At 34.9% G+C, this 25,728-nt stretch overlaps 1 protein-coding gene across 1 annotated transcript; it reads right to left on the bottom strand.

The window, feature by feature from the left end:
• Positions 1–209: 209 nt before the first annotated feature.
• LOC117323951 (lysocardiolipin acyltransferase 1-like) lies at positions 210–4,340 on the bottom strand. The gene is made up of 3 exons (XM_033879495.1): positions 4,110–4,340; positions 3,535–3,685; positions 210–1,659 (listed from the first exon to the last, which is right to left on the bottom strand). Exons 1-3 carry the CDS (start codon positions 4,212–4,214, stop codon positions 1,193–1,195), a joined length of 723 nt encoding a protein of 240 aa, XP_033735386.1. The 5' UTR covers positions 4,215–4,340; the 3' UTR covers positions 210–1,192.
• Between the last annotated feature and the right edge of the window lie 21,388 nt (positions 4,341–25,728).

Raw genomic sequence — 25,728 nt, forward strand, 5'->3', positions numbered from 1 at the left:
CAGTAATATGAATAATAAAATGGCATCCTGATTATTAGTAATTTTGATATTTTTTAAACAGAAATTCCATTTCATGCTGCAATCCAGCAATATTATGTCCGTGAATAATTTTAATATCCAGTCATTTTTTGTAATGTTTTCGGCATATCTCAGTTACTACTGATGCAACTTGTACAACGCTTTGCATGCATAATCAGTATGTGTGCAACGTGTTTTTTTTTTGTTTTTTTTTCTTTCTTTTTTTTTTGTAGATCTGCTATCCATGATTAGCAATGTTTATATTCAGTAATAACTCTTGTTTTATTTGATAGATCCAATAAACCTTAGTGTATAGGTTGATAATGGGATTGCGTTTGTTAAGGAAAAATACCTGAGACTGGAAAGACAAAACGGTGGCCAAACGGAGGCTTCTGATTAGTCGAAATTTTTGTATTGTCCGATTTTCATGAAGTTTGGTATATATGTACACCATTGGACACCGATTATTTTGACAATCTCAGTTTTACTTTTAAACAAAATTGTAGGAGAAATGACCTCTCAGTCTTTACAGACTTTTACCCAGGCTCTAGTCTGGGGTTCCATGTGTCACAGTAATAATTAACAACACAGATATCAAGTTTCAACAGTTTGATTTAACATGTAGAACATGCATGGCAGCCATCTTGGTTGACCGATCAAAATATGTCCGTTGCACACACCCTTACCGTGATGAACGCTTGTGTTAATAAACCTGCATATGATGTTTTGAATTAATCCATTAAAATTATTGAAGTTATCGAAGGGGGACCATAGCCCCCCTGCCACCCCAAAGGGACAAAACTTTCAGAAAAAGGGAGGTAACTCAACCTGATATAAGTTTACGCACATCAACAATGTATTATGACTATTGCCAGCAAGTTTCGTTGTAATTCTCTATTTAGTTTAGGAGGAGGAGACGGTAAATCGGACGGACGAACGGATGAACAACCTGATTCCAGTATAGGGGAGGGGGAGGTGTAATGATAACAGGTGCTGATGTTACTTCACCATAGCATGTAGGAAAGTAGAAAAAGGCAAGAGAAAAATCATCATTCACTCCCATAGGGACGAGACAAGGGAATCTATGCCCTTAGAGTAAGATTCTAAATTTGCCAAACAATATTGACAAGTCTCTTGTTTGTCAAATGAGGTTTTTTGTAACCTAGATCCTAGACTACGGTTCCACTTGAGTGACAGTATTGGCGAGGAATTTACCCATTCCATCATACTTACTGACTAAAACAAAACCTAAGCCACACAGAAGTGTATACCACCTTACTACAGGGGCATAAATTAAAAAGATTGTGGCAGCTACTTGGAAAATTATCCAGAATACAAGTGAGAATGTAAACAGATGCTGTACATAATCTTCTCTCTGTTGCATAGCAGGATCGACAGGGGGCCCGGGGAATTGTCGGTCTCCAAGGTAATAATCCTTCAGTTTCTGTTCCTTCTGCTCCCATCGGTCGCGGCACCATTTGTCTATGCCGTCCTTGTCGAGTGGCACATCAACATCACTGTATAGTTTAACATTGAAATGGACCTCGGATGGAAAGTTACCCTTGAGGATATCCTCCTCTCCCTGTGGGATGTATTTAGGATATCCAACATCTACATCTAGTACAGAGTCCAGTAGGTTATCTACAACAAAAGTAAGAGGGGACAGTACAACTACAGATTAACAGTTTTACCTTAATGATATATACAACAAACGTAAATGGGTACAGTACAACTACAAATTCACAGTTTTGCCATTATAATATATACAACGAAAGTAAAGGGAAACAGTACAACTACATATTGATAGTGTTGCCTTTATGCTATATACAACGAAAGTATGGGGGTACAGCACAACTACAAATTTACAGTGTTGTCGTTATATACAACAACAGTAAGGCGGTACCTTGTTGTTTTTATATACAACAAAAGTAAAGGGAAACAGTACAACTACAGATTGATAGTGTTGTCTCTATAATACATTCAACAAAGTAAGGGGTACAGTACAACTACAAATGTACAGTGTTGTCGTTATATACAACACATGGAAGGGGGTACAGTACAAATAAACATTGCCAGTGTTGTTGTTATTTATAATAAAAGTAATTCTACAGTACAACTACAAATTTACAATTTTGCCTTTATGATATCTACAACAAAAGTAAGGGGGATACAGTACAACTACATATTGACAGTGTTGCCTTTAGGCTATATACAACAAACCTAAGGGGTACAGCACAACTACAAATTTACAGTGTTGTCGTTATATACAACAAATGTAAAGGCTACGTTACAACTACAAATTTACAGTTTTGCCTTTATAATATATACAACGAGTAGTATGGGGGTACAGTACAACTACAAATACAGTGTTGTCTTTATATATAATAAAAGTAAAGGCTACGTTACAACTACATATTTACAGGGTTGTCGTTAGGTCAGACTGTGGGGTTATTTTCCATTATGGGTCATAGGAACAAGTCAAGTTCCTGTACTACGATATGTTGTTGATATTATCTACTGTAAAGAGTAGAGGATACAGTCCAACTACAATATACATTATTATATATAGAGTCGTCTATCTACAACAAATGTAGGGAATAAAGTCTAACTTCAATTAAGGATTGAATAATGTTATGTTGAGGTGTATGGGGGTATAAACCTCAATAGGTCTTGAGACAAATTTTATGAACTACCAAAATGTACGTCATCACTCTTCGTCTACATATGTAAAACAAATATTAGTTTTAAAGGAATTTATTTCATATAAATATGATCACATTTGAAAAGGAATTAAACAAAATATAGTCCAAGCTCGACAAATGTATTCCTACGCCGGACTTGATATAGTTCATTGAAAAATGACTCGAGTTAACTGTGGTAGGTTCATTGAGTCTGAATTGAGTGGAAATATAAATATTATACATTGTTCTCTTTAACAAATGTAGGGGGAAAAGTACAACAACAATATAAATTGTTATACATAGAGTTGTCTATGTACAATAAATGGAGGGAATATAGTACAACTTCAACATACATTGTTATACATAGAGTTGTCTATTTACAACAAAGGTAGGGGATACAGTACAACTTCAACATGCATTGTTATATATACATTTACAGTTGTCTACCCTCAACAAAGGTATGAGGTATAGTATAACTACAATATACATCGTTGTCTATTACAAACGTGGGGGATATAGTACAGCTATGATACATTGTATACTGTATATTGTTGATTTCATTTACAAGATATAATTGAACATTATTTTACCATATCTACACACCGTATGATGAAAGTGTACTTGTAATTTGCATTCAGCATTACGAGAAAAGTGTCTGGTGACTCAGAATCAATACAACCTTTGGTTGAAGATGAAACTGGGGAAAAAATCAAATATCCAATAACTTCATTTATGTTGTCTATAATAACCAACATGCATTTCGTCATTGTAACAGTGTTTGAATAACAATTGCAATATATAACTACATATTGATGTGGTCAGAAATAAAACTTACATTCTCTCATTTTCTCCACAAGAAAGACAAAGCCTGTGGTACGTGGATGGAGAACATAATGGTACTTCTCCAAGTCATTGTCTTTGGCATACTTGTCACTCCTCTTCATGGTGTTAGCTGTCAGGTCAGTACCCTCAGGAAACAGCAACACCTGTACAAATAAACAGGTGTAAACAGGTAAATAATAGCAACACCTGTACAATTAAACAGGTGTAAATAGGTAAATAACAGCAACACCTGTACAAATAAACAGGTGTAAACGGGTAAATAACTGAAAAATGTACTGTAGAATTCAATAACACCTGGACAAGAAAAGAAGTTATATTAACGCTTGGGCATGGTCAAAAAGTCATATCAACACCTGGACAGGATAATATATCATAGTAACACCTGGACCGGTGAACAAGTCATAGTAACACATGGACAGGAAACCAAGTCACCATTATTTTCCTTACGGGTACAAAAATTACCAGTAACACCTGGACAGATTAACAAGTCATTGGTATTACCTTGACAGATAAACAAGTAATCAGTAACCTGGACAGACACGATATAATGTATAATCTCGTACATACCTGTGGCTTGTGTTTGACCTTGTGGAAGTATGATATACATCTAGTCATGATTCTCTGATCAATTTCCCATTTTCTGTGTAAGAATATATAACCAGCAATCTGCATAGCCCAACCTGAAACAAAACATAGGCATTATACCATATGGGATAAAACATGAGATTACAAAAAATGTTCAGACATTTGACCCCTGTGACCTTTAAGTAGGTTAAGATCATTCTTTTAAACAAACACGGTAGGCTTTCATCCCAGCATGCTGAAGGCCAAATACCATGACCCTGGACCGTTTGTTATTGAGAAGAAGCATTTGACCCTGTGGCCATGAAAGTAGACCAAGGTGTTTCAAGGTCTGCCGCAGGACAGATGACACAATACAGATGATACACGACGCCGACAAAAGGCGATGATAATAGGTCACTTTAGCTTTCGTCTCGGGTCAATTACTTCGTAATTAGCAAACTTTGTCTGCATCTGAAGTATTTTATGATGACTGCAACCATGCTATGTACTGTAACATGTTGTATATCTCTTGACTTTAAGTAAATCTGATTTCTGTTTGTATAAAACCACAATAAATGGAACTGAAGGTATGTAACATATCTGAATTATGTCAGACAAATATTATATTAGACCAATATCATTTTACAATACTTTGATGTGTACTTTTATTTAAGCGCGAGATAATATGCCTTGACATGCGATATTACCATATATATAACAAAGAAAAATGTTCAACCCTCAACACAGCCTCTAGTAAGACAATCAAGAATTTACTCATCAGGTTAAAATTTTCTTCATACACCATCAAGATCAGAAAAGAATCTATTTGGAACATAGACCGATGACTTATGGTAAGTTTAAAGTTACCTGGACCTGGAACATTCTTCAGACTTTTCTTAAGGCTAATTTTAAAATGTCTGAGGGAACCATAACGTAGTTGATAAGACATCATGAAAAGCCAATCAAATCGTGTTCTGTGATTCATTAAAATTAGTCCACTTTCATGCTCTGGCATTGGTTTTCCTGTGATGACAATATTTACACCACAGACTTTTTCAACCACTGCCTGAAACATGATCACCAACAAACAGAATTAATACATTTCATCTCTAATAAGATCATGCTATTTATTTATACAAAGTGAACAAATATGCATTCAGTCTCTCATAAGTATCAGTGATTTAGAATTACTTGTAATAAATGAATGAATAATGAAAATGATTTAATTGAAGCTGGTGATCAATTACTGTTATATATCAGATCTGATGAATAAAACACGACACTGCTGTGTTTTCATTGGTCGTAGGAAGAATATGGACAGAAAAATATTATCTAAACAATTCTTTGCTTTCCCATAGAAAGAACGCTGTAGTAGAGTATGTGTACAATGTGTACAGTATACTTGTGAATAATTTTGGAATCAAATTAATTGAGTTTTGTCAGCAAAATAATATGTATATTGCCAATGGTAGAATAGGAAAGACCGGTACATCGGCAAAACTACATGTAATAACTCGACATTTATAGATTATCGTTTGGTCTCCTCGGAGTTATTTCGTTGTATAAATGAATTTGAAATTTCAGACTTTGACCCCTTGTTTTCGGATGTACATTGTAGGATTGAATTGAATATCTGTGTGTCAGAAACAAACTACAACAATGCCCAAAACTTTCATAATACAGAAACAGTAAATGATGACTATGTTAAATGGAAAAATGACTTTATAAATAATTTCATAGACTTTATATCAATTAACCAAAATAACAATATTGATCTATCAAATAGTGTACTTGATCGATTAGCTAATACACAAACTGACCAAATCTCTCGGGCTGAAATAGATAATGTCATACAAAATATGTGTAATATTTTTGCAACGGCTGCCTCTAATGTATTTGGTAAGAAATACATGTATAAACATACTAACACCAACTATAAGAAAAAAACAAAAACCCATGATATACTAATAAATGTGACCAGTTGAGGAAGGAATTCCGTGGATCTAAAAAGGAATATAGCAGGTATAAAAATGAAGCAAATAGGGGGGAAATACAATCGAAAAGTAAACAATATAAGAAAGAAAGATATAAGTGTTTCAAAAAATACCTCAACACAATAGAACATAAAATTAGAAACGCTTCTAAAGATGATCCAAAATATCTGTGGACTATCTTAAATAAACTATCGGGTAGGGATAGGAAAATAAAGCTGACCTTAATATTGTTTGATTATTTTAAGAATCTGAATAGTAGTGATTTGGAGGAAGAAGAATTTGCAATTATTGATGTAAATGACGATATAACATATGAAATGTTAAACGAAAATATTAACAGTGATGAAATTGAAGAAGATGTATATAAACTAAAGAATAATAAGGCTTGTGGTTTAGATGGAATCGTTAATGAACATATTAAACACACTCTACAAATATTTCTACCCATATATTCGAAATTGTTCAATGTTATACTTAATACAGATATAGTTCCAACGGATTGGACAATTGGAATTATTAAACCTGTTTATAAAACCAAAGGCGATAAACATGAAATCGTTTACATCTATTATTAACAATAGGCTGAATAAACTAGCAGATGCAAGTAATCTTATATCTTCAGCACAATCTGGTTTTAGAAAAGGATACTCAACCACTGAAAATATTTTCATACTACATGTTCTTATCTCTATCTATTTCTCTAAAAATAAAAAATAAACTATACTGTTCATGTATTGATTTAAAAAAAGGGTTTGATACGGTGTGGCGTATCGGATTATGGATAGAAATGCAGTCCTCTTCCCTCACGGGAAAAAATTTCAAAGTTATCAATAATTTATATAATAATATTAAATCATGTGTTCGAAACGGAAGTGAGACATCTGATTTTTTCATGTGTAACGTCGGTTTAAAACAAGGCGAAAATTTGTCACCATTTTTGTTTTCTATATACCTTAACGATTTAGAAGATTATCTTCAACAAAACAATGTTTCTTGTTTGCAAGAAATTGATAGTTTATGTGAACATACTCTTTGTGTATATGTTAGATTATTTGTTATTTTATATGCAGATGATACCGTATTGATGTCCGAATCTCCTGAAGGGCTACAAAGTGCTCTTGATTGTTTTCAAAATTATTGTGAACACTGGAAATTAACAGTTAATACCAATAAGACAAAATTGTAATTTAAAAAAGACAATTCATTTTACCATATTTGATGAGTAAATACATCGTGATGATTCTTATCCTTATCTTGGCATACTATTTAACTATAACGGTTCATTTGCTAAAACAAGGACAAAATTAGCTGAACAAGCAAAGAAAGCTTTATTTGTATTGTATACAAAAATCCCCATTATCTATAGACTTGCAACTTAAATTGTTCGATTCACTGGTTACCCCAAATCAACTTTATGGCTGCGAAATCTGGGGATATGAAAACGTAAGTATAATTGAAAAAAAATCATTTACAATTTTGTAAGAAAAAATTCTAAATATAAGAAGTAGTACAACAAATTACATGGTTTATGGCGAACTTGGAAAATTTCCACTTGAAATTTAAATAAAATTAAGGATGTTAATGTTTTGGCATAAATTAATCACAGGAGGCGACATACTTTCTTCTACATTCTATCGCTTAATAGGGAACAACCAACCAAATGAAAAAATATATTTTTGAAACAGCCCCTGTGTATAGAAAGTTGAGCCAAGGATAAAATGTCTGGCAGCCACTGATTGGCCAGTATGTTATGAAGTGAGAAAATAGATGTGTAGCCTGATAGGTAACTATCAATAAGAAATGTTAAGTCCGATTGATTTTTTCCCCAAAAGTTCAGGTAATAATAATAAACAGGTAAACAGTTATGATTTTTGGTAATTTTCACTGCGAAATTCACCTATTTTCAAAATGGCTACCCTGGAGAAAATTTGAGCTGAAGGACCCAACTTTTTTTTTAATTAGGTGTTATATCAGACCCTAAACTTTTGTTATAAATCATAATTGTCATATTGAATTCAAAAATTTGAATGAAATACTCCAAAACGTTAATACTAAAGTCTACGGGAAAACAATTGGTTGGTTGGTCCCTAATACTAAAAATGCAAGAAAATCAAGTAGCAGACTTTAAATGGCTTAGCTATATAAAACAAATTTTTAATTATACTGGTTTTAACAATATTTGGATATACAAAATGTACCAAAACACTTGTACATTAAATAAAACTGTTTTTAAAACATTACTTAAAAGACGTTTATGTGACCAATTCATTCAAAACTGGTTTTCTACTATCCAATCATCGTCTCGTGGACAATTTTACTCTATCTTTAAAAACAGTTAAGCATTGAGTCTTCTCTAATTAAACTTAATTCCCAAGAGCGCATTATTATCAGCAAATTTAGAATGTAAAATTTAAAGTTACCTGTTGAAACTGGTAGATGGATAGGTATACCACGTAATAATCGTGTTTGCTTATTATGTCATAACGGTATTGGTGATGAATACCAATATTCATTTCAATGCAATAACATTTTAGTGGCGGAGTTTAGACACAAATACATTCCAAATTATTACTATATAAATCTAGCTAAAATGAGAGAAATGTTTGAAATATTCAACAAATCATTATTATCTAGAGTGAGTAATTTCCTGAAAAACTTTGTATTTCAAGTAGATAATAGATAAGTATAATATTTCATATGTTGTATTGTAGTTATTATATGTATAGTGAGATAGCATTGTTTATAACTACGTTAGTATATACACTCTTGTATTTTCACGTTATTACCCTGTAAGCCATGTACATTGTTTTGTCATATTGACCTCTTGTTACACACTTTTGTGTCTTAGGTGAATAAATCTTGAATCTTGAATCTTGAACTTAATGCAATTAAATAAAAGTCGGCTTTACTGTATATTCAGATCAACTTGGGCGTATTTTATGGATCAAACACAAGTTATCAATTTCGAATGACTTGCAATTTGCTTGTACTTCCAATGTTCTTTGGTCAGAAGTCAAAGTCTTTTTAGGTTAAGCGGATACATATAAATATGTAACTAATTGTCTATCAATGTAGGCTGATTTGGCCTTCTCATGTGAATCTAAGTTATGAAATGAATAAAAGTAATAATTATTTAGTCATATCTTCTGAAACAGGAACATCTTCAGATTATCAGATAACGTGTGTAGAAATCCACATGAGACATATCTTCTCTATATCTGTCAGGGAAAACAATCCAATAATCAGTAAAAAAATTCCCTACGGCAAAATAAATCAGGATGCTGGAGCGCATGTTCAAATATATATATTATATTATCACTATCAGTAACCATGCATTCTTATCATTATTTCGTATGCTGGACATGTTTGTCAGGTTGGGAGTTTTCTTGGATTTGTAAAAGATGCACTGAATCTACAGTGGTGCCCTCATTTATGTTAAACAGGAGAACCAGACGCCAAAGTTCTAATATATACACCAAAAGATGGTGTTTTGTTTCAAACCAAAATGAAACGCATCTCAGCCCTGTGATATTGAAAGTAGGTCAAGGTCATTAATTTTAACAAGCTTCCTAGCCCTTCTTATCAGTATGCTAATGATCAAATAATATCATGTCCTAGGGCCTATTTTTTATTGAGTAGAAGTCGAAAATGTTAATTGTTCACAGACGGAGGAACGGACGAAAAGCGATTGCAATACTGAGCTCACTTTAGACTTTGTCTCAGGTGACCTAAAACCCCTATGAACTGGGACACATTGGTGTACAGGTACAGAAGGTAAGTGATTTTTTTTTTATCTGTAACCGAACGTGGCCGCTATAGCCCAGAAGGACACACCTTACACGTAGATGCTTAAAACCGTTGTCATTGATGTCCAGTGTTAAATAAAGATTTTAGCTGTTTATGTAAGAATTTTTGTAAGATATCCAATGAAAGTTTATACGTGACGTTTCGATGACTGGTACGGTATGTACACCTTCATCAGACAAGAGACCAGGGCAGCATGTGTACACAAAGGTGTGCGAGTTGTCTTCGAAACTCGATTGATTGATGTCGATTTCGGCTATGTTGCAGTGTACAATACTATGCTTAGTATTGTAATTGGACTGAAATGACTCGATTTTGTTACACTTTGCCTAATACCTGGTCATGTACGTACCCCCTCGTTAACATCTGCTGAAAACACACCTTTCTTAACTGACTGGGATTTCTAATCTTTCCAGTGTTCCTCAAGGCGGACCCCAAAACATCTCCCCGTCTCTACAGTATACGATGCTCCGTAGTTTTTCCTGTGGTGTTTTATCCATTGGATGATCTAAGATGCTTTGGAGTGTCTTGTGTGGCTTCCTAAATATAGTTATGCCACTACCGCGGTATCCTTAATTTGGTTTCAGATATAATTTTGATATACGGGATGACTACTTGGCCTTTAGTTCTGTTGTTGTCCTTAGTCGGTCTTTTCCCCCTTTATTTTGACGCTGTTTTTGTACCCGTTGTAGGGCCCATTCCAGATATCACATGTTTTATTGCCCTAGCTATTTGGCTCTGCTGTGTTCCGCTGTTCTGTGACTATAGTCTCACATCTGTTAAGCAATGCACTCACTTTTTGATGTAAGGAATGATTAGAATTGAAGTTCAGGTATTGGTCTGTGTGGGCCTTTTTACTATAAACCAATACATTTACAGTACCGTCTTCTTTCCTTAATAGTAGAGTGTCCATGAAAGGCATATTATCTCAAGTGGGTCATCAAACGTACCGTTTACATAGTCTCTGCTTGCATTATATATTGGTGCTGTGCTCCAGATCCTCCGTGAACAAATTTACCACAACAGGTGACACTGGATTCCCCATGGCAGTGCCGAAGCGTTGCTCGTAAATGTTGCTTCGGACAACTCGTTCACGTTTTACATCTTAGTGTACACATGCTGTCCTGGCCATTGTCTGATGACGGTGATAGCGTACATATACCATACCAGTCATTGTCTGATGACGGTGATAGTGTACATATACCATACAAGTCATTGTCTGATGACGGTGATAGTTTACATATACCATACCAGTCATTGTCTGATGACGGTGATAGTGTACATATACCATACCAGTCATTTGTCTGATGACGGTGATAGTTTACACACCATACCAGTCATTGTCTGATGACGGTGATAGTTTACATATACCATACCAGTCATTGTCTGATGACGGTGATAGTGTACATATACCATACCAGTCATTGTCTGATGACGGTGATAGTGTACATATACCATACCAGTCATTGTCTGATGACGGTGATAGTGTACATATACCATACCAGTCATTGTCTGATGACGGTGATAGTTTACACATATACCATACCAGTCATTGTCTGATGACGGTGATAGTTTACATATACCATACCAGTCATTGTCTGATGACGGTGATAGTGTACATATACCATACCAGTCATTGTCTGATGACGGTGATAGTTTACATATACCATACCAGTCATTGTCTGATGACGGTGATAGTGTACATATACCATACCAGTCATTGTCTGATGACGGTGATAGTGTACATATACCATACCAGTCATTTGTCTGATGACGGTGATAGTGTACACATATACCATACCAGTCATTGTCTGATGACGGTGATAGTTTACATATACCATACCAGTCATTGTCTGATGACGGTGATAGTTTACATATTCCATACCAGTCATTGTCTGATGACGGTAATAGCGTACATATACCATACCAGTCATTGTCTGATGACGGTGATAGTGTACATATACCATACCAGTCATTGTCTGATGACGGTGATAGTGTACATATACCATACCAGTCATTTGTCTGATGACGGTGATAGCGTACATATACCATACCAGTCATTGTCTGATGACGGTGATAGTGTACATATACCATACCAGTCATTGTCTGATGACGGTGATAGTGTACATATACCATACCAGTCATTGTCTGATGACGGTGATAGTGTACATATACATATACCATACCAGTCATTGTCTGATGACGGTGATAGTGTACATACCATACCAGTCATTGTCTGATGACGGTTATAGTGTACATATACCATACCAGTCATTGTCTGATGACGGTGATAGTGTACATATACCATACCAGTCATTGTCTGATGACGGTGATAGTGTACATATACCATACCAGTCATTGTCTGATGACGGTGATAGTGTACATATACATATACCATACCAGTCATTGTCTGATGACGGTGATAGTGTACATTTAGGAGTATTTGAATGAGATATGTTGACAGCTATTCGGACAATGGTAGCCACAACAACATGAATACACGTGTAATATATATTTACCACGGCGTAAACCTTCCACCACCAAATCATCTGATCCAACAATCGTCTTCCCAGAGCAGGCTGGAAATAAACAAGGGGTATCAAAGGTCCGATAAAAAAGATGACTCCTAGGGTACTGCTGTACCCTAGTAATATTACGAAAAGAACCCCTTTCAAGTTCATCCTCCTGATGGATTGGCCACAAGCCGGATGTACTGGGGTTACAAAAACAACATACAAACACCTGTTTCAAAGACACAAAATTAGCCATAATACAGCTATTATCCCCGTTCAGGTCCCGCTCACTCGTTCAGGTCCGCGCGTGTTTGTCGGTTCGATCAACAACTCATTTATTGAGCTTTAAAATACTTCAATGAAATTATTTTTTTAATAAAAAATGGTTTTTAAATATGCAATAGCATCCCTTCTTTCATAAAACACTGGGAAATTACACATTTAGAAGTGATAAACACCTTTAAAACCCATCCATATCCAGATTCAGGTTCATTCAAGTCTTTAGGAGGACCCGTTTATTGGTAAATTAGTAAAATGTTACTGCGAATAAAATTAGCGTATTTGTATTGAAAAAGGGCTCATCGGAATGATGACATCTTATCTTCATGACATTACGAAACGTCAACTAGACGGCGACATTTTGAAAGGACTTATCAACGCAATTTTAGCGTTTTCTCCTCTTAAACGAAGATCTCTGTACACAAAGCTAACGTCAAGTGAGCATTTTGCCAAAAACTAAACTGAATATTGTGGAAAGGCATGGGTGCATATTTATCTTCTCCGTGGGGTATGCTAACAACAAATGGCTGAAGCGTACAGCTCATAGAACATTGGACCACGTCACTACTAAATATGTGTCAATACACGTTGTGCTTGACAATCATACCTATCAGAGACGGAAATTTCAGATTGTATATACATCGATTGATTAAAAACGTGAAATGTATTGAATAAAAATGTTGATGGTCTTTTTAATTTTGTGAATTACACTGGTGCATATACGTAATAATGTCAAAAATTGCTGGAATCAGTAACATAATTCATGACGTCATCTGATCTATGCATGAATAGCTAAAGTCAAGTGAGTATTTTGTCAAAAGCTAGTCTGAATATTTCAGAAATACAGCAAAAGAACCAATTTATCCATCTCCGCTTCGATTGGGAAAAAATCGGCAAGTTTCAATGAAATGAATACAATGGTTAGCTCTGATTGGTTATATAAGAAAAACTTATATTTTCACTGCAAAATCTTATATTTTCACTGCCCATTTCTGCAGTGAAATATATACGTTTCATTAGTTTGATTAAGGACCTGTTACAGGTTACATTGATTTTTGCCCATGAGCCAATTTAATAATTACTTGGTGATATTTGTAGTACTATATGAGACAACCCATGAAATATGTTTTAAAAATCCAAAAGGTCCCAAGGGCCAGTTCTGTGACCATTTTAATATCACCCTACATGGGAGTGTGACAGGATTCCATTTTTAGTCAAAATTACGCACACTCAACTTTTTTTTTTTGCTTCAAAAAGGTTATCATTTTCTTTAGAGTGATATTTACTGCAAATCATAGATGCATTTATGCAACAAAAAATATCAATTAAAAAAGTCACACAATCTTAAACCCCAAAATTAACTATATTTTTAAGCCAATTTTAAGCCATGTTCACTTTTTACAGAATTGGTACAACTACTTCCGGTTCTTTTACACCCAAAATATTTGGCGATTATTTCGACCAGTATGTTAAATATCTTTGGTGAAAATTATAGAAAAATTGAAATTCGGTAAAGTTGACATATATACAACAATCTGCAGGGAGGCATTTTTCAAAATAGCCCTGCAGGTAGGGCATAAAAATTGAACTGCTGCCCCATTGCGTGATCGTAAGAGGCGACTAAATTTGGGATTTTATCAACTGTGAAAATTCGTGTTGGTATCACACCATCAGGTGTTATTTCCTTTGTATCAGAAGGATGGCCGGGCAAAACATCTGATAGATTATTAACTATCGAGTCGTGTATTTTAGATCATTTAGATGAAAATGACCTTGAAATGGCTGACAAAAGATTTACAATCAGAGATGCTTTAGAAGAAAAAAATGTAAAGTGAATATTCCTCCATATAGAGGTAATAGTCCACAGTTTACTACTAAGCAGATTTGAGAATACATGTGGGGGGAAGTACAGTGTATAGGTAGAGTGAAGAACTTTCATATTCTCGATGGTATTTTACCTTTGACCCTGTCGCCACTAGTAAAAAAATATTTCAAAGTTGCATGTGGGCTCACAAATCTAGATGTCCACTAGTCACCAACTAAACATTTATGATTGTAAGAGCTTATTCAGAACAATTTTGAATTGCTTCATGGAAGAGAAATTGTACTTGTATAGTTTTGCAAAATTGAACTGTATTCAACCTACTTACATGTCATGTTTTCCTTTCATCACAAACCAACAGTATCTTATGTAAACCATGTTGAAAACCACATAGATTTAAGGTTATGACTAGGGATTATCACATAAATAAATGAACTGTGAACACACGTTATAATACCTGTCACATCTGCCTGGTTATGGGTTTCTATTGTATCAGTTATTGTGTCGTGCCATCTTGACATCACATGCATTCTGACATCATCAAAGAAAGACGAATGAAGAGAGAATGTCACCATTTTAGATTTTATGTCAGTCTGATAATATAAAGAACCACAGACTCCTTAGACTTGACATCTGACAGGTAACTTATAGTGGACATATAGAAACTCAGCAGTGTCTACTTCCCAGTCATTTTTTATAAACAAATTATGACCTCCTTACTAGTTTACATATTTCTTAGACATTTCTACATGAATTACAATGGATTTTGTTTGTTTGTTTTTGTTTAATGTCCGATTGACAGCCAGGATCTTTTAAAGACGTGCCTGGCTAAACAACAAACAACAACTCACCTATTAAGATTTAACCCTTTTACAATATGTTTAACAAAAAAGTTTGGTTGGTGCCCAGCATGTAAAACCGGCTCATTCCCCGAACACGAACTCTGGTGAAGACAAAGGGAGGTGTTATTGTAGGAAGTTCTTTGAAGTTTAGTTATAGCCTGTTTCAATATGGAATACCAACTCAGGTAAAAAAAAAAGGGTCAACTCAGGTAAATAAATCAGATATATAGTTTTCTAATACAAAGCACTATCATATAGATGATTTTACTAGTAATAAAAATGAAATAAAAAATCAAATTTCCAAAGCACTATGCCTAACTATATATTTTATTATCAATAGTAACAATATCAGATTACAATATATATATAAAAACAAATAAAAATCAGAAGCTATTTCCTAAATTCAAAGCACTAGATATATATATATTACTATTTATAATGACAATATTATATTAAAATATATATAAATATGTAAACATGTAAACTAAAAAAAAAAAAAAAAAAAAAAATAAGTAGTATATCTCCAGCACAATCTGGTTTTAGAAAAAGATACTCAACCACTGAAAATATTTTCATACTACATGTTCTTATCTCTATCTATTTCTCTAAAAATAAAAAACTATACTGTTCATTTATTGATTTTAAAAAGCGTTTGATACGGTGTGGCGTATCGGATTATGGAGGAAAATGCAGACCTCTTCCCTCACGGGTGAAATTTTCAAAGTTATCAATAATTTATATAATAACACTAAATCATGTGTTCGAAACGGAAGTGAGACATCTGATTTGTTCATGTGTAACGTCGGTTTAAAACAAGACGAAAATTTGTCACCATTTTTTTTCTATATACCTTAACGATTTAGAAGATTATCTTCAACAAAATAATGGTTCTTGTTTGCAAGAAATTGATAGTTCATGTGAACATACTCTTGGTGTATATGTTAGATTATTTGTTATTTTATATGCAGATGATACCGTATTGATGTCCGAATCTCCTGAAGGGCTACAAAGTGCAAGAAAATCAAGTAGCAGACTTTAAATGGCTTAGCTATATAAAACAAATACTTAATGATACTGGTTTTAACAACATTTGACCATGTAATGATCGTAATTGCTTATTATGTCATAACGGTATTGGTGATGAATACCACTATTTATTTCAATGCAATGATATTTTAGTGACAGAGTTTAGACACAGATACATTCCAAATTATTACTATATAAATCCAAGTTTAACTAAAATGGAAGGTATGTTTGAAATATGTAACAAGTCATTATTATCTAGAGTGAGTCATTTCCTGAAAATTGTAGAAAAACTTTGTATTTCAAGTAGATAATAGATAAGTATATTATTTCATATGTTGTATTGTAGTTATTATATGTATAGTGAGATAACATTGTTTATAACATCGTTAGTATATACACTCTTGTATTTTCATGTTATTACCCTGTAAGCTTTGTACATTGTTTTGTCATATTGACCTCTTGTTACACACTTTGTGAATAGTGAATAAAATCTTTAAATCTTGAATCAGGTGAGTTGATTTACCTGTGTTTCTGATTTACACTGAGAACATTTCTGTAACAGACTATAACTCCCTACCAACACACCTTAATCCCTATGTAAACACCCCGCCCTAACCAGAGTTGGTGTTCGGGGAAGACCCCATAAAGGCTCACCAAAGATAGAGCTAGTCAGCCGCCCAATATGCTGCCAAATGTCTGAAGATCTCTGACCACGCGTATTTATCTCAATATACGCTACCAGGTCCTGGTCAATTGAAAGTGGGGGTACTACAAGAAATATATAAGTAAACTGTTTTAAACAAGTAAACTCATTGTTCCCTTTTTTGTACATCTGCAACTGTGTTGAGACCTTATGTGGAATACTTTTTATATCAAAAACGGATTTCAAAACATTGAAGTAAAATTCTCTTAATTTATTTGCTGTCTGTTGTATGCATGTAGGCTGTGTAATTTACTGACATAAGTATGGGTCTAATGATCTCTTTTAAAAAAAATTCACATTAAATTACAAAACAAAACTCTAATTTTAATCCGTTTTATTGATAAATAACATTTAGCATGTAAATAAATCTTACAATTGCTGTTAGAGTAGACGATGTTTTCCATCTTTAAAAACATTGGATTTTCCACAGCCTCTATCTCCTCTTCCTGAATGGCCTCTGGAACATGGTCACCAATATTCCACAAATTAGACATTCCTGAACATACCATTCAGTGTTAGGCGTGTAAAGAATGTACATGTTCATAGGTGATACGATTACCTTGACTACTGTATTCAAATTTACATTTTTAGAAATTGTCAGCATTGCCAGATAATATAAAAACTGTCAATATGATCTATAATAACAGGAAGTGTTTTTACGCGTATCTTTACACACACGTTTCAAGTTAATAATTGAAAGTTAAAGGTATTGAAATGCAAAATTTTCAGCATTTTTTAATCATCTATTAAGCATAAGTTCTTCAGTGGTTTCTGTATACAGTGCATGTAAATTTATATAAGCATATTGGTCAGGTGTATTGAAAAATGGGTATATGGGTCAATTTCACTCAGGTTCAAAGAGACAGTGTCATTGCCTAGCAGTTAATATACATATATTCTGACTGGTTGCATAGTATTGATTTGTATATTTCTGCTGAATTATATTTGATGTGTTATTGTTATCAAAGTTTCCAATTACATAAAAAGTTGAAAATTAAACTTTTGTTATATTTTTTAACTGACCTGCATTGGGAAAAAATCCTTAAGATCTCTTTGATGGTGAAGAGATTCTTGAATATTGAAAACCCTATCACTAGTGTGACGGGGATCGTATGTGTCGGGATGTGATGTTGCTACCTGCTTTGTTGCTGCAACTGGAATTTTCTTTTGTGGCAAGGAACTCATCGGTCCTGTGGGTTTAACTTAACTTTATGTTGAGAGAAAAAGGGAGATATTTTGATTTTATAGTAAATAATCCATGTTTGGGGTTGTTTTAATTTGTTTTTCTTAAACCATTTTTAGCAGCTTTTATATATAAACAAAATCTAGGTAACAGAAAAGCATTAGCATTATATAAAAAAAAATCTTTATGTAAAAAAAATATCTTTGGACATTAAATCTAAATTATTGTTTTTTGGGGTTTTTTTTTGTTGTTTATTTTTTCTTTCTTTTTTTGTTATCAAAAGAAGCGAAATCTTGATAAAGTTTTTTTTTAATATAAACATGGCAAATAAATATTACATTTATGCATGCATCAAAGGGCCTGTTTCCAGTAATGTTAATTCTCCAGGAGCCTGTCCCCGTATAATTTCTTATCTAGCTCAACTACAGTTTTTTTCTTTTCCGAAGAATAATTTTACACCTTTCCGACACCCAGATTTCATAATGTCAGTGAACATGTACTTTTATAAAGTTGTCATTTTGAGCATCAAAGACATAAGGTCGTAAATGAAAGAAGGTTATCTCGAAATGGTAATTCGCAACATAGTATAAATTTCTTTTGATAAATATTTCCAAAACATCGTGTTTATTTATAAAACATAAAACAAACATTTTCTCGGATGAAAGTGCACTTGCAGAGACACAATTATGAAGAAAAATGCCATAAAATTGCAATTTTCTCCCGTTATATAGTTTTGGGTGCAAATTTCCATCACAAAATCGGATAGAGCTTTACTTGTTTCATATGTGTACCAAAAATCAGCTAATTCCATGTAGTGGAACGTTCTCATATCGCCGCCTGAATGTGGTTGTAAATTGAAAGAAAAGGGGAAATGAGTAACAACCTTGTCTGAAACTCTATTATATAGCTTATTATATACAAAATTTTATATTGAATATCAGAGCGGATATTTTCATGACAGTTTTATGATATATAACGACTAAATAAACAGTATCGATATAAAGATTTACACTGAGGACACCTTGATACATGAATACTGTTCTATCTCAAGTTGTCCTCTTTTGAATTTTCTTATCGTGTGGCCTTGTACATTTATCCGTATCTTCTTTGTCTATACGTTTACGGAATCATTGACTCGACGATAGCTATTCTTGTCTCACTTTCCTTGTTGTATTGTCCTATCTCCAAAGCGTTGTGGCTCTATCAGGGTTGGGACCCTGACTTGTCTCACTTTCTTTGTTCCTGCCGACCACGCCACATCGAATAGAAAGATTATCCATATGAAACAGTTTATTTTTTTCCAAGTAATTAATCAATTCTACGCCTCTTGGAGGCATTGAATGTGATTTATTATATTGTCTTGTTATTTTTTGTAATTAGTTGTTCGTTATTTATCACACATTTCATAATTGTACCAAACTACTAAGTATTAGCTGTTTACAGCAATCATCGGTGGCTTGCTATTTTGTTACTTTATCGACGCTTCATACACCAATCGTTATTGTTTCAAGATGGAGGGTAAATGTGTTGGAGAAGGCTGTCAACTATACTTCAAGAAACGTAGTGGCAATAAGAACAGAAGCGCACGCAATTTAAATAGTCCACAATACAAATGGCTCCTAGATACGCTGGTGCAACAAGGATTGATGTCAGCAAAGGAACAAGCACTTATTTGCCAGAAGTGTTACATGAAGTATATTCGGAACAAAAATCAGCCTGAACCTGAACCCGAGCAGAACCAGGAAATAGAGGAAGAAGACGACTTCCCGTCCCATATCCTGCCGTTGCTGACCCTTCATGATCTTTTGAATGGATCATCTTCACACAAAAAATGCTGTCTCTGTCTTGTTACCTTTGCAATAAATGGAACAAAATCATCAGTCTTACCAAAACGTGTAAGACATCACCTGATCTATTCACACAAACTGTGGTGTCCCACCTCATCCCTCGTCATTTGTAATGACTTAGATCCGTCTACAGAGGTTGTCCTTGATGGTAGAGGTTCCTTGGAATCTCAGTTACCATCAAAATCACAATATATGTTGCTTCGAACCGATCTCGATTACTTGAGAACCATTACGTGTGGAACGTATCAGATATCTCTGGCTCCTGGTTGCATCGCCGAACATTTAAGTGATGACGGAGACTATGAGGTGTGACTTTACCAGCACTCCCTAGACCTTCTCCGATGTCAAATACATTCTCGACACAAAAGCCAAACGAAATATAACGTTTGGATACGGTTCACCGTTTCACCCGATGATGAGGCCCCAATAAAGGACTACTACTGCCAGTGCCCAGTTGGAGAGAGAACGATTGGAATGTGTGTGCACATCTCCAGTATCTTGTACTACCTTGGGTATTACAGGGCGCTGGAAAACCCTCGACCATTACAACCACAGATGAAGAAATTCCGACAAAACTTGAAATAGTTTTCCATGTGGATGTTTGGGGCTCGATATGAAAGATCCCCGTTACCATGTGACTAACCAAACTTATAAATATAGGTATTATACAATCGTCCGTAGCTATGAACACTCCCGTAAATGCGAAAAGCAACCAAAATCATAAGGAACACGTTTTGTTTGTTGTTCTGTCTATTTGTCAGCCAATGTCTTCAACCACGGGGACTTGTGAAGTAGCCATCTTGGATTTTTTTTTTTATGAAAAAGTGTTTCTCTTAATTTTTTTTTCATATCTGTGTACATATTCTCAACATACCGAGCAAATACTCTCGTGCTTTTGTTAATTATCTAAAGAAAGTCGAAAATCGGCAATTCAACCATAGGCTAATTCAACCCAAGATTTGAAAATGTTCAACCACTTACATGTTGATGATTTTTCCTCTCATTAATAGCATATTACGTACTGTTTAATAGGATAAAAATTGGTTTGCATGCAACGCCCATAAAAGGTGTGTCCAAAAATTTTATCATCGAAAATGGCATTTTTGAGATTGTTTCTTCCATAAAACAGCCAAATAGCGCGATGGAAACATGATTTTTTGTCACAATCATGCCATGAATGTATTCTTTACGGTGACCATTTGATTAGATTTTCATTAATATTTTACATAACATGCACATTTTATCAACAATTAGACAGCTTCTGAAAGGTACAACTTTGAGGAGCCATAAAAAACAAACCAAGTGACCAAAATCTTTATACTTTATAGATTTGTGACCACAACGGCATGGGCAATGCACCACCAACAGGAAATTTGAATCAGAGAAGGGGCCATTTTGGAAACAGGACCTTTGACAACTAATATTTGGAGTTCAGCACATGAAAGGAAAAATATATAGATCCAATTACAAAAAAAAAATAGATTCATCCTTAATACTAAAGCACACTTTAAATAGCAGAACTACCTTTTATAAACTCATCCTAGATACCAATTTATAATACTTCATCCCCTTTTTATACAAAGTTGATACTTTATTCTCACATACATGTACTTCACATGGTTATCCAGCGGTTGCTAGGGAAAAGATTAATAGAATCTTTCACTCCCTTAGGTGTGAGACAGGGGGATCTCAACTCGAGGGGAAGATTCTAAAGTTGCCAAAAACGAGGCTTGCCGATTGCTTGGCAGCTTAATTATCTTACCCCGAGGGTTGAGATGCAAGGAAATGTTGACGTGACGTGATTGTGACATCATTGTACTGTTGCCGTGACGTCATGGTAGCTCGTGAAACGTCTTACCCCGTATGCTAACTAGGCCTACAGCGAAAGTTTGCATACAAAAAATCAAAGGGCCAAAGGCCCTGAGAAACGTCAGGGTCTGAGGTCATATTATAAGAAATTTAAAATTGGACTTTACAGCCAGACAGTTACATTTGTATCAGATGAAATGTCTTCATCTGGCCCTGGTATTTCTATTCTATATATATTCAAGAAAACATGTATAACATATATATCAGCTGACAACTTTACAATAGCTGAGTATAGTTGTTTCCCCATTTCTTTAATGCTTGTGGAAGATTATTGATATACTCCTGAATCAGTAAAGCTGCTTGTAAACTTTGAAAAAAGAATCAACTGAACGACAAATCGGTCTATTAACAGAACATGTTGTTCAAGTAACTACAACTAAAGATAAAATCCAAGATGTACACAGCCGAAGTTTTTTTTAAATTTTATTTATACTATAAGTCATTAATAAGGCCTATCAAACATCTATTTTATGACCCGTAGTAACACATTTTCACTCCGATAGAAAACTGCGGTCGTGTTGTCCGACGAGACATATCTAGTTTTGACACCGACGCCAGTACATCATGTAACTTCATGATCAGTCACGGATCATAAGCATTAGATTCTTTTCAAACAACAAATAATAACCTTATTTAATAAAATCCTCACGAAAAACGGCAATGTAGTTTGTTACAACTTGCCCTCAATTCCTGGTCATACCTCACATACAAATGAATATGAAACTGCGAACGGTCGTTGGTTTACATGTAGTTACAGCAGACATAACCGCCATCTTGGCTGACTAGTGATGAGTCACGTGACAGCTGATGTTATCTCGTGGAATGCTCGGGTGCAATTTACTACGTAAATAGGATTGGGTTTAAGCTATCAAATATTCCTGCATATGAACTCAGGATGAACAGATGTGGATAGTTTCTCTGTGAATGCATGTAAATTTCCACGACGATCAAACTGATTTTTCTACTTTCGTTTTCAAGGCAGTATCGAGACAGAACTACGTAATCCTACGCCAACAAAATTGCATATACTGACGAGGAAAAAGGTTGATATTTATACTCTAAAATAGTCTAGAACAACAAACATTCACATTTCATTTTAAATAATTGCAGTAAACACGGTTTACATCACTTAAATTGAGTCAATAATTGCTATCAAAATAGGAGCTATATTAGGTTGCGGATGTATATCATTTGTATGACAGAAAAGAGGAATAGTTAGCCGGAACAGATCTGTCAGTAACAACATTTTCCCACCACGCCTATAACGGCAGGTGCCAAAGGCACCCTGACGTTAAAAAGTAGTTCTCCCTGTCCAGGTGCTGACATATATGTCGGGGTTTCTGATTGGTCAATTATTTTGGTATTTTCTAATCATTAATTTGATTGGTCAAATCAGCAAAAGTGATATTTTTCACTTGTGAAATATTTTTCACTAGTGAAAATATCACTTTTATAGAATGAATTATTTTTGATATTTCACTGGTAAAAATGTGATAAAAGAAATTCTCCATACTTCACAGGGTTATCCGGCGGTTGCTAGGGAAAAGATTAATAGAATCTATCATGGGTCTGTTCCGTGAACTCGTTACCGAATTACCGTTTACATCTTACTAATTCACCTTTCTTTCCCTCTACTATCCAACTATGGAATCATTTAGATAACGGAATCCGACAAAGTGTTACGTACTCGGCCTTTAAACATTCTCTTCAAAATTTTACAGACACAAAAGTTCCCTTCTACTTTCAAATTGGTGACAGAAAACAGAACATTATGCATGCAAGATTAAGAGACAGATCTAGTACTCTAAATGTCACGTGACTCCGGGGATTTCATTCACGAAACAAGTCTTGAATATATTTCATCATACATTTATTCATTCCTTCCTCTCGACAACCTATAACAATGATACAAATAATAAGACAATGACAAACTCTAAATACAGAAATACATACGACGACTTACACTAGGTATATCGCGGTACATGTACAAAATCACGCGGACAAAGTATTAACAACTTACAGTACGACAACGAAACTTATCAATATCAACCTTACATTTACACCAATTGAATTAAAATATACATAGCACTCTACTTAGCTTATATTCTGAATATATTTGTAAAGACCATCACTTACCCCAGCACAGCTGGATAATCTCATCTTGCGCGAGCATAGATATGAGTTGACTGTATTTGTAACTATGGTGTAAGAACGTCCGTACAGGTCAGTCCCAGGCTTCAAAGTGACAGGGAAAGGACAGGTAACATGCATGCACGCACACTTACATTAACAACCAATCAGAACTCATTCCCAATATGGACAAATATACAACCATACCCAATCATCACCCATACATGGACACACGCCACACCTAAGACTGGACACTGCGACAAGACTGCGACAGGACACTGTATACGTACATAACATACAATATATACAGACACGGGTCACTACACACGATACGAACTCTATACGCACATTCGTTACGCCACACAGTGTTTATAATAATAAACAATCTGGTGACATCCTCCCCCTCTTAGAGTAAATGCCTCCTGGCATCTAACCTGGAATCTAAAAATGTTCGGTAATCAAGCACAAACATGATTTTGTACCAAAGTTGAACCTGTGAGTAAACAAAAATAAATGTTTATTTGATTAATATAATCAAACTTTACTGGCTCTGAAATGAAAACAAGAAACCGTCATTAATGCAATTACTAACAAACACACCCTGTAAATGCAAATGGGGAATTAGTTAGAATTGAAAATTAGTGTTGTCACATAACAAGGATGAACTTAAATCACACCCAACTGAGTACAGTAGATTCCTAGCATCTACGCTGAAAAGGAATTATCTATACATGTACCTCAATTAAACACTATTACATTCAATTAAGGAGTTTGCTGTGGAATTCATCATACAAATCCACCACATCATAATCATATCCACAAGATATAAATGTATCTGCCTGCTTCCCTAGAAAAAGAAACAGCAAAATGCTTAAAACCTCGACATCGTCACTTAAATAAAACAACAAGTACTCTTGTACTCTTATACTACAGGAAGCCTATTTACACAAATATCTCCTCATTGTCAGACACGTTACTCTGACCAACAAGTTGTTGTACCCAACTTCCAAGTCTGTCTGGCTGACGAGTATCCCGTACTGGTCTTACCCGTAAATTTCCAGTTTCCCTCGCAAGTGAATTATACGATCTCCGTCGGGCCGGAATGACATATCGGGGTATATCAATTTCGTACTCACCATCTGTTGTGTCCTCCGTTGACTCGCTGCTATCCACTTGAATAGTTTGTTCTCGTCGCGTCTGCAATCTGGACTCCGATTCCCCATCACTCTGGTGATCTTCCCTGGGAATAGACATAAATGGCAGTAGGAAATTCCTATGAAGAGTTCTTACAGGTCCTTTACCAGACTCCTTCTGCACTCGGTACACCGGAATATCCCTATTAGGAATCTCCAACACTATGTAGGGATCCTTTTCCCACCGGTCCGCCAGTTTATGCTTTCCCTTTACTCCTACCTTCCTCACTAGAACTCTGTCCTGGACATCAAGTGTTGACTCCCGCACTTTCGCATCGTAGTTCTTCTTATATCCTTTCCCTTTCCTCTCAGCTTCAGCGCTTGCAACCTTGTAAGCAAACTCCAGCCTTGTTCTCAAATGTCTTGCATAACTCTCCCTACTGACAGTCTCCTCAGTGTCTGGTACACCCAGATATG

The sequence above is a fragment of the Pecten maximus genome, chromosome 3, assembly GCF_902652985.1.
Source record: "Pecten maximus chromosome 3, xPecMax1.1, whole genome shotgun sequence".
In the NCBI taxonomy this organism is placed as follows: Eukaryota; Metazoa; Mollusca; class Bivalvia; order Pectinida; family Pectinidae; genus Pecten; species Pecten maximus.

Coding starts and splice junctions, on each gene's coding strand:
- LOC117323951 (XM_033879495.1), bottom strand. CDS start 4,214: ATGCAGATTGCTGGTTATATATTCTTACACAGAAAATGGGAAATTGAT. Junction 3,686..4,109: donor AGGTCAAACACAAGCCACAG/GTATGTACGAGA, acceptor TTATTTGTACAG/GTGTTGCTGTTTCCTGAGGG. Junction 1,660..3,534: donor TGTGGAGAAAATGAGAGAAT/GTAAGTTTTATT, acceptor CTTTTGTTGTAG/ATAACCTACTGGACTCTGTA.